The sequence below is a fragment of the Eleutherodactylus coqui genome, chromosome 4, assembly GCF_035609145.1.
Source record: "Eleutherodactylus coqui strain aEleCoq1 chromosome 4, aEleCoq1.hap1, whole genome shotgun sequence".
In the NCBI taxonomy this organism is placed as follows: Eukaryota; Metazoa; Chordata; class Amphibia; order Anura; family Eleutherodactylidae; genus Eleutherodactylus; species Eleutherodactylus coqui.
In genome coordinates, this window is record NC_089840.1 from 79,394,996 (window position 1) to 79,405,584 (window position 10,589).

General features: G+C 47.1%; 2 protein-coding genes across 2 annotated transcripts; both read right to left on the minus strand.

Moving 5' to 3' along the window:
- Positions 1–2,859: 2,859 nt before the first annotated feature.
- Positions 2,860–4,156, minus strand: LOC136625505 (actin, cytoplasmic type 5-like). The gene has a single exon (XM_066599716.1). The coding sequence runs from the start codon at positions 4,045–4,047 to the stop codon at positions 2,917–2,919; it is 1,131 nt and encodes a 376-aa protein (XP_066455813.1). The 5' UTR covers positions 4,048–4,156; the 3' UTR covers positions 2,860–2,916.
- A 4,571-nt stretch (positions 4,157–8,727) lies between these two features.
- Positions 8,728–10,470, minus strand: LOC136625506 (actin, cytoplasmic type 5-like). Its single transcript, XM_066599717.1, has one exon. It carries the CDS (start codon positions 10,311–10,313, stop codon positions 9,183–9,185), a length of 1,131 nt encoding a protein of 376 aa, XP_066455814.1. The 5' UTR covers positions 10,314–10,470; the 3' UTR covers positions 8,728–9,182.
- Positions 10,471–10,589: the final 119 nt, after the last annotated feature.

Here is a 10,589-nt window from a genome sequence, read left to right on the forward strand (position 1 = left end):
AACGCTTATGCCAACCTTTACACAATGAAAGCTTCATTTTCAGCTTCAGGATGATTCAAAGCCCATTTGCACAGCAAGTGAGCAGTTTGCACAATTGCGCAGTGTAAACATGCGGGAAAAATAAAGCCAATTGGATCCATCATGCAGATGAAAACTGTTCGCTTGTCATTGCATTGGCTGCTGTAAACAGGCAGTCATTCATCTATGACCAACTGCCTGTTTACTATGAACAGGTGTGTAGCCAGAACAACTTCCAGTACACTCTGCCCACCTAGCGGTAATCACTCCTATGTAAACACACATGAGTGATCAGTGCTGGGAAGGCTGGTAGGCACTGAGCTGCTTGATAGTCATCCCATGTAAAAAGAGCTTTAGCCTTTGAAAGTGTTCTCATTGAGAAAAAGCACTAAATACACAAGACTGTTCTCCAGATGTTAAGTCAATCAGAACACCGAAGAAAGCGGTATGTTAAAGGGATTCTATTATGTGCATGCTGCCCAAGACAAGGGCAGCATGAGCCCAGGACAGATTTATGGGGTAACATGCCTGTTTTAATTCTGAAACGCAACAGTGTTTCAGAATAAGCACACTAAGTTTGACTCCGCTGAGATGTGCCAGCCTTGCCCACAGTATGCCAGCTCTCTCCCTGCTTTTATATAGGGAAAGCCAACACTCTGCATACTGTGGCAAATGGGAGCCATTGTGCTGATAAGCAGTTTACATACATGTAGCTGCTATAACACAGCTTGCTCACATACCTGGGTGGAAGCAAGCAGTGGCAGATGCTTGGTGAGTGATGGGAGATATTAGAGCAGCAGGTGTATTACAAGCATGGGATCAGCTTGTGCTCTGTGGGCATTCAGTAACAGTACAGCTAGATGTGGACACAAATTAAGGGTTAAAACAACCCTCTGCCCCTGGACAAGAGATAACCAAACTACTGGGTGCACACTATATACTACGCATGGTTAATCTAGGACACTACATGCTGCTGACCAGCCAATCAGAGCAGGTGTAGTGTCTGAGATTAATGATGCATACTGAAGTAGTGTGCATCAGGTAGTCAGAGAAATAGTTTGGCCATCTTTGTTTGCCCAGGATTGGAGGGTTGCTTTAAGGTCTCTGGTATCCCCTACCTCACCATTGTTTTTCATGAGTTTCCCCTCCGCTGGCAGTTTAGGCTTTGAAGGATGAAGTGGAGCATTGCCCCATGTTGCTTCCCTCCTTCCAGCAAAGTACACAGTTCTCTCTACATGTAGAGAAGCGTTTTGCGTATGGGCCTCTCAAGTATAGAGAATGTGACAGCACAGACTATTCTACATGTGCCAGAGCTATCCTATTCATCTCTATGGGGGATGAGCAGTGGCTGGGAGCTACTGTGCTAAAGAAGCACACTCCCAAGAACCTGCCAGAGAGGTGCTTTACTCTGGTGCCACTGATTAAAGAACACCTGCACTTTTCTTCTGAGCACCCTTCTCTATCACCTGTTTTTAACCCCTTCCAACAGCTGAAGACTGCCCAATATAGCACTATATGGGGCCATCTTTAGCTGCTTTAAGAGGCTGCAGACAGGCCATGGGGCAGGAGTGCTCCAAAGGGGAAAGTGCAAATACTCCAAGGACAGCAGTGGTGGCTGTATTCAATTAGCAACAAGTAAGCCACCCTGAGGACAGCAGAGAAAACACACCCAAAAGCACTTGAACACTTTGCTACTCCCAAAAGGGAACTATACAAAACATCATCAAGTTGGGAATACCCTTTTAAATGCTAAGAATATTGGCTACTGCAGCCCAAGACCACCCTCGCACATTGCATATCTGCAGCAGAAAACCAACAGATATGCCAAAAATCCATACTGAAATTGTGAGGTTTTAATCCCTGGATTTTAAGAGCTAAAACCCACAGCATTTCCACAAGGAATCTAGTTTTCTACTCCATGTGAAGGAGTGTTTTGAGATCAGGACATACTTCACTGCATGAATTCCTCCTTTGAAAAACAGCTTTCTGCCATGGATCCACATGTGGCTTTAGCCCCATGAATTGGGCAAAAAGCACATGTGGAATTTCAACACAAAGATGCATTTCTGTATCAAACAGACAGGTCAGTTCTCAACATGAAAGCCTGTGTGGAGATTTTGCCCACTGACAGGACTAAGTCCATATGTGGACCAGCAGCAGAAAGCTGTGGATTTTGCAATGGTTTTTGAAAGCAGAATTCACACAGAATTAGCAAGTTCCATAAATGCTGTAGGAATTATGCATTTACAGTGTGTGAAGTTGGCCTAAACCTTACCATATCACATCAGCAACCTCAGACTGCCACCCTCCCCAAAAGGGTCATTAATACTGACAAATATTTCTAATTGTCGGCACACTGCAAAAGAATACATGGAGGAAAATCCTCACACTCGAAAGTAACAACTTCACTTGTTCTCTTTTTTGCTGCATTTATTTATATAACATATTGCATACAAGACATTTCAAAACACTGTCAGCCATGACATTACCAACACACGGTCATGTGACATTTCCAGCTCCCTGCACCTAGAAGTAAGGACCAGGCGCTGGCAGAGCAGGAGTGGCAGAAGACCAGGGAAGGAGAGCATGTATTTTGGCACAGTAGACTTTTTGTCAAGTGTCCCAAGATAACCCCTTTTAAATGAACATCCAAATCAAACGCTAGCCAGATTTGGCATCAGATGTGTCCAGGGTATAGATATGCGAGCACACACCCCAGAAATGAGTTTGAAAGAAAAGTGCAAGTCTTATGTTACAAGAAAAGACATCCCCAACAAGGTGGTGACTGGGGGGGGGGGGGGGGGGGGTGGTCTCACATTCTGAGGGCAAGTTCATTTGGAAGTTGGTTATGTATGAAGAACTTACGCAGCAAACGCAAGACATCTGCTAGAAGTCCATTTAGAAGCACTTGCGGTGAACGATGGATGGGCCGGACTCATCGTATTCCTGCTTGCTGATCCACATCTGTTGGAAGGTGGAGAGAGAAGCCAAGATGGAGCCACCAATCCAGACAGAGTATTTGCGCTCAGGTGGTGCAATAATTTTAATCTTCATTGTGCTAGGAGCAAGGCCAGCAATTTCCCTCTGCATTCTGTCAGAGATCCCTGGGTACATGGTGGAACCACCAGACAGGACAGTGTTAGCATACAAGTCCTTGCGGATATCTACATCGCACTTCATGATGGAGTTGAAGGTGGTTTCATGGATACCGCAAGATTCCATACCCAAGAACGATGGCTGGAAGAGGGCCTCTGGACACCTGAACCTCTCGTTTCCAATGGTGATGATCTGGCCATCAGGCAGTTCGTAGCTCTTTTCCAGGGTGGAGGATGAAGTGGCGGTTGACATCTCCTGCTCAAAGTCCAAAGCTACATAGCAGAGCTTCTCCTTAACATCACGGACTATTTCTCTTTCAGCCGTGGTGGTGAAGCTGTAGCCTCTCTCGGTCAAGATCTTCATGAGGTAGTCTGTCAGGTCACGTCCAGCCAAGTCCAGACGCAGGATGGCATGAGGCAGGGCATAACCTTCGTAGATGGGCACTGTATGGGTGACACCATCCCCAGAGTCCATCACGATACCGGTGGTACGGCCAGAGGCATACAGGGACAGCACAGCCTGGATGGCAACATACATAGCTGGAGTGTTGAAGGTTTCAAACATGATCTGTGTCATCTTTTCTCTGTTGGCTTTGGGGTTCAGGGGGGCTTCTGTCAGCAGGACAGGGTGCTCTTCGGGAGCAACACGAAGCTCATTATAGAAGGTGTGATGCCAGATCTTCTCCATATCATCCCAGTTAGTGACAATGCCATGTTCAATAGGGTACTTCAGAGTCAGGATACCCCTCTTGCTCTGGGCTTCATCACCCACATAACTGTCCTTCTGGCCCATACCAACCATGACACCTTGATGTCTTGGGCGGCCAACAATGGAAGGAAAGACAGCCCGGGGAGCATCATCTCCAGCAAAGCCAGCTTTGCACATACCAGATCCATTATCAACAACGAGGGCAGCAACTTCTTCATCAGCCATTTTCAGTTAAGAGGTGGATAAAGCGGTGCAATCAGGTTCAGTAGTTACCAGCTGGCTCAGGGCTTCTCCTGCTTGTGGAACTCTGGCTGGTTCACAGCATACTGACAGCTAGGACTGCTACTGCTATTTAAATGTAGCTCTTTAGCATCACATGATCACATCCACGCACGTCATTGGGTAAATCCACATGTGCTTTGTCACACACTTTTGGTGTCGGGTAGCAGTAGGGGTGGAGTTACAGTATGTATTATCCAATAGAAAACGGCAGGAAATGACATAGATGCAGACAAGTTCCTCCCCTAAGAAACCACTGACAGGGAAACTGCTTTTTTAAAGGAAACTCTGGGCAGAGGAACCAGTCATTGCCTTGTTACTTGGGATGTGACGGATGGGGTCCTGCACTTGTGGTACATGCTGGGCATTTAAGGCCTCGCTGGGCACTAAGCTGATCATGTGTCCATTGGGAGGAGGGGTCAGGCACCAGCTGTGGCAGCTGCTTAGGGATACTTTGAATCGTGAGTTCCACCAGGTCCCTCTGCTCCTGCCCAGCTGGCTGGTACTGTGTGCTGGCCGGCTAGGCTTATAGGAGATCAGGCGGGAGGCTCAGGTAATGGCACAGAGCTGCACTCCACAGGCAGCCTCCTGGCTGTTAATCATGGGGTGGTAGCTCAGGCAGCAGGAATTGCTGTCCTGTCGGGGGGGGGCGTGGGACATGCAAGAGAGGCTGGCCAGGCCGAACCCCACCAGGTGCCTCTCCTTCTGGTGGATACAACCTCATGGTATGGCTGCCTGCAGATGTCTGTCTGGTAGTCCGTATGCTGCTCCCCAGCATGTCCAGTCATAAGGTAGTGACTTAGTATGGGGACAGTAGTATTGCGCACTCTTCGTCCATCGCCGAGCTCAGCATAAAAGCAGACATCCCAATGCTGTGTTCTCTGCAGGTAACGCTGCTAACATTGTATGGAGCCTACTGCCCATGGCAGAACAAAGATGTATTTAGATAACAAACCACTCGCTGTTCTCTAAATACATACAAGTGAAGCTAGTTAGCTACTAAAGGGGTGATTAGCCCATTAGTAATGCAAACTGATCGCTCAAAACTCTGACAAATTTTGAGCGATCATCTTTGCCTGTAAATGGCCCCTTACGGAAGCAACTTTTGCCAGATCTGTTTGCATCAGACATCCATTAAGTTAAGCCTGGTTTAGAGACAACCATTATCGCTCAAAAATAAGTCTTTTGAGCAATAAATGTGCTTTTTTTTTTTTACAGCGCAAGGTGATTGCTCAACGTTTCAGCAAGTACCTTGCGCTCCGAACAGGGGATGCAGAAGACAAGCGGGGCCGCTTGCCTTCTGCGTCCAGCTGTTCCCCGCGCAGAGCACCCGGCTGTTATTCAGCCGAGCACTCCAAGCAGGGGATGGCAGAAGACAAGTGGGGCTGCTTATCTTCTGCATCCAGCTGTTCTCTGTTATGAACACCCAGCTTTTATAGAGCCAAGCGGGGTATGAAGAACACAGCTTGACCACTCTGTTCTTCATACCCTGCCTGGCTTTAGGGAGCAGGATACAGCTGAAACAATAGTATCAGCTGTATCCCGCTGTGAATACCTGATCTTTCAGCTTGCTGAAAGAAAACGATGAGCGACAGCTTAACGAAAGCTGCACAATGTCAGTGCAGTTAGATACAATTATTGCTAAAAAGATGGCTTTGAGCAAAAATTGTTGTCTAAATCAGCCTTTACGTTTTTAACTTCAGAAAAATTCAAAGCCCTTTTGTACAGCATGATTCATACAAAATGCTTGTTAGATCACGCAGGTTGGACAATTGCGCAGTGTAAACACATGCAGGGGAAGAATAAAATGGCTCTATGATGCAGATAATTGTCAGCCTGTCACTGCATTAGTTGCTGTAAACAGGTAGCCATTCATCTATGAAAAACTGCCTGTGACCAGAGGTGTGCAGCCAGAACAACCTCCAGCACTCCGCCTTCCAAGCAGTGATCACTCCTATATGAAAACACGAGTGATCAGTGCTGGGAAAGCTGGTAGGCACTGAACTGCTTGATAGTCATCCTGTGTAAAAAAAAAGAGCTTTTAGCCTTTGAATGTGTTCTCATTGAGGGGAGGGGTGAGAGGGAAGAAAAAAAGAAACATCGCTAATACACAACTGTTCTCCAGTGGCTCTAGAGGCCATTAAGTCAATCAGAACACTGAACTAGGTGGTATGTTAAAATGATTCATGTTCATGCTGCCCAAGCCAAGGGCAGCATAAGCCCAGGACAGATATCCATGGGGTAATGTGCCTGTTTTATTCTGAAATGCTGCAGCATTTCAGAACACACTTTAAGTTGGACTTCACTGTGCAAGCCTCACCCACAGTATGCTAGCTCTCTTCCTGCTTTTATATAGGGAAAGCCCCCACGGCATACTGTGGCAAATGAGAGCCATCGCACTGATAATCAGTTTATATACACATGGAGCTGCTATAACACAGCTGGCTCACATACCTGGATGGAAGCAAGCAGTGGTAGATACTTGGTGAGGGATGGGAGACACTAGAGCAGCAGGTGTATTATAAGCATATAATCAGCTTAATGCCCACAGAGCACTCAGGAACAGTACAGCTAGATGGACACAAATTAAGGGTTAAAACAACCCTCTGGCCTTGGACAAAAGATAACCAATCCACTTCGACTACTGGGTGCACACTATATACTATGCATTGTTAGTCTAGGACACTACATGCTGCTGACCGGCCAATCAGAGCAGGTGTAGTGTCTTAGACTAATGATGCATACTGAAGCAGCATGCAGGTAGTCAGAAGTGCTTTGGCCATTTTTGTTTGCCCGGGATTGGAGTGTAGTGTAGGGCCTCATGTCCACAGGGTTAAAAAAAAAAAAAAAAAAAAAAAAATCGGGCCCATGGAGAATCCGTAGCGGGTCCCTCCTGCCCCGCGGACATGAGGGCTGAAAAGAAGAATAAACTTTCCCGCAGCGGGCCGGGCAGATATTCTCTTCTTCGCGGCCAGATCTTCTTTGGCCGGCGGATGTGCTCGGCCCGCCGGCAGCGTGCCGCGCGCATGCACCAGGCCGAAGAAGGAAGATCCGGCCGGGAAGAAGAAGATCTGCACGGTCTGCTGTGGGTAAGTTTATTTTAGGTCTCCCACGGATCCAGACGGCTTCCATAGAAGCCTGCGGGAGCCGTCCCCACGGGAGACTCGCACCTAAATGGAGCATGTCCATTTTTCTTCATGCTCCATATTTTTTTTTTTATTCACTTTTATTGACCATCCACCGGTATTTATCTACCCACGGGTGGTCAATGCTTCCCTATGGGGTGCGGATCCACGGGTGGGAGAAGAGTTAAAATCCGCTGCGGATTTTAATTCTTTTCCCTGTGGACATGAGGCCTTAAGGTCTCTGGTTTTCCCTACCTCACAGCGGTTTTCATGGGTTTCCCCTTCCCTGGCAGTTTAGGCTTTGCAGGAAGGAGGAAAGCAACATGGGGCAATGCTCTGCTTAATCCTTCAAAGTACACAGTTCTCTCTACATGTAGAGAAGTGGTTTTGCGTATGGGCCTCTCCCAAGTATAGAGAATGTGACAGCACAGATTATTCTACATGTGCCAGAGCTATCCTATTCATCTCTATGGGGATGAGCAGTGGCTGGGAGCTACTGTGCTAAAGAAGCACACTCCCAAGAACCTGCCAGAGGTGCTTTACGCTGATGCCACTGCTTAAAGAGTACTTGCATTTTTCTTCTGAGAGTCCTTGCTCCATTGCTTGTTTTTAGCCCCATGCAACAGCTGAAGACTTCCCAATATAGCACTATATGGGGCCATCTTTAGCTGCTGTAAGAGGCTGCAGTGCTCTGAAGGGGAAGTGCAAATACTCTAAAGACAGCAGTGGTGGCTGTGTTTAATGGCAACAAGTAAGCCACCCTGAGGGGAAGGGACCCAACCAAAAGCATTTGAACACCTTGCTCTTAAAAGACTACATGAAACATGATCTAGTTGGGAATACCCTTTTAAATGCCAAGAAAACTGGCTACTGCAGCCCAAGACCACCCTCACATATCTGCAGCAGCAGATATATGCCAAAAACCCAAACTTAAGGGTGAGGTTTTAATCCTTGTATTCCAAGGGCTACAATCCACAGCATTTTCTCCAGGAGTCTAGAAGTTTACTCCATGTGAAGGAGCGTTTTGAGATCTCTACATGGCTTGTACTATGGAGGGTATGGTCACAGGACAGACTTCACTACACGAATTCCTCCTCTGAAGAACAGCTTTTTGCCATGGATCCACACATGGATTTTGCCCATTAGTGGGGGCTAAATCCACACGTGGAATTCCAACCCAAACATGCATTTCCGCATCATGTCAATTTGACGTGGAAGCATTGGAACTGATGGCCAAATCCACATGTGGATCAGCAGCAGAAAGCTGTGAATTTTGCCATTGTTTGTTTTTTTTTTTTACAGAATTCACACAATGTAGCAAAATCCATAAATGCTGTGAAATTTATACAGCATTTACAGTATGTGAAGTTAGCCTTACATACGGCAACCTCAACCTTGGACTACCCAACCATGCCACAAGGGTCATTAATACTGGCAAATTCAACAGTGTGCAGTGGTTTATACATAGGAGAAAATCCTGATACAATGGAGTAACAAACAGTTGTTTTTTTGCTGCATTTATTTAAACACATTGCATACAGAACAATTCAAAATACTGTCAGAGCTGTGACATTAACACAAGGTCATGTGACATCTCCAGCTCCCTGCACCCAGAAGTAAGAACCTGCAGGGACCAGGTGCTGGCAGAAGACCTGGGAAGGAGAGCATGCATTTTGGTACAGTAGACATTTTTTGTTAAGTGTCCCCCAATAACCCCTTTAAATGAACATTCAGATTTGTTATCAGATGTGTCCAGGGTAAAGACATGCTAGCACACCCCCCAAGAGAGTTTGAAAGAAAGGTCCAAGTCTTAGATTACAAGGAAAAAATAAAGAAAATAAAAAAATCCAAAGGTGGTGACTTGGGGGTCTCACATTCCAAGGGCAAGTTCATTTAGAAGTTGGTTATGCATGAAGAACTTACACAGCAAACGCAAGACATCCGCTAGAAGTCCATTTAGAAGCACTTGCGGTGAACGATGGATGGGCCGGACTCATCGTATTCCTGCTTGCTGATCCACATCTGTTGGAAGGTGGAGAGAGAAGCCAAGATGGAGCCACCAATCCAGACGGAGTATTTGCGCTCAGGTGGTGCAATAATTTTAATCTTCATTGTGCTAGGAGCAAGGCCAGCAATTTCCCTCTGCATTCTGTCAGAGATCCCCGGGTACATGGTGGAACCACCGGACAGGACAGTGTTAGCATACAAGTCCTTGCGGATATCCACGTCGCACTTCATGATGGAGTTGAAGGTGGTTTCATGGATACCGCAAGATTCCATACCCAAGAACGATGGCTGGAAGAGGGCCTCTGGACACCTGAACCTCTCGTTTCCAATGGTGATGATCTGGCCATCAGGCAGTTCGTAACTCTTTTCCAGGGTGGAGGATGAAGCGGCAGTTGACATCTCCTGCTCAAAGTCCAAAGCTACGTAGCAGAGCTTCTCCTTAACATCACGGACTATTTCTCTTTCAGCCGTGGTGGTGAAGCTGTAGCCTCTCTCGGTCAAGATCTTCATGAGGTAGTCTGTCAGGTCACGTCCAGCCAAGTCCAGACGCAGGATGGCATGAGGCAGGGCATACCCTTCGTAGATGGGCACTGTATGGGTGACACCATCCCCAGAGTCCATCACGATACCGGTGGTACGGCCAGAGGCATACAGGGACAGCACAGCCTGGATGGCAACATACATAGCTGGAGTGTTGAAGGTTTCAAACATGATCTGCGTCATCTTTTCTCTGTTGGCTTTGGGGTTCAGGGGGGCTTCTGTCAGCAGGACAGGGTGCTCTTCGGGAGCAACACGCAGCTCATTGTAGAAGGTGTGATGCCAGATCTTCTCCATATCATCCCAGTTAGTGACAATGCCATGTTCAATAGGGTACTTCAGAGTCAGAATACCCCTCTTGCTCTGGGCTTCATCACCCACATAACTGTCCTTCTGGCCCATACCAACCATAACACCTTGATGTCTTGGGCGGCCAACAATGGAAGGGAAGACAGCCCGGGGAGCATCATCTCCAGCAAAGCCAGCTTTACACATACCGGATCCATTATCAACAACGAGGGCAGCAACTTCTTCATCAGCCATTTTCAGTTAAGAGGTGGATAAGGCGTGGCAATCAGGTTCCGTAGTTACAGGCTGGCTCAGGGCTTCTCCTGCTTGTAGAACTCTGGGTGGTTCACAGCATACTGGTAACTCGGGCCGCTACCGCTATTTAAATGTAGCTCTTTAGCATCACGTGATCGTATCCATGCACGTCATTGGGTAAATCCTCACGTGCTACGTCACACACTTTTGGCGCCAGACAGAAGTAGGGGTGGAGATACAGTATGTATTATCCAATAGGAAGCGGCAGGAAATGAC

Excerpts from the sequence above, each read along its gene's own strand:
- LOC136625505 (XM_066599716.1), bottom strand. The coding sequence starts at position 4,047 with ATGGCTGATGAAGAAGTTGCTGCCCTCGTTGTTGATAATGGATCTGGT.
- LOC136625506 (XM_066599717.1), bottom strand. The coding sequence starts at position 10,313 with ATGGCTGATGAAGAAGTTGCTGCCCTCGTTGTTGATAATGGATCCGGT.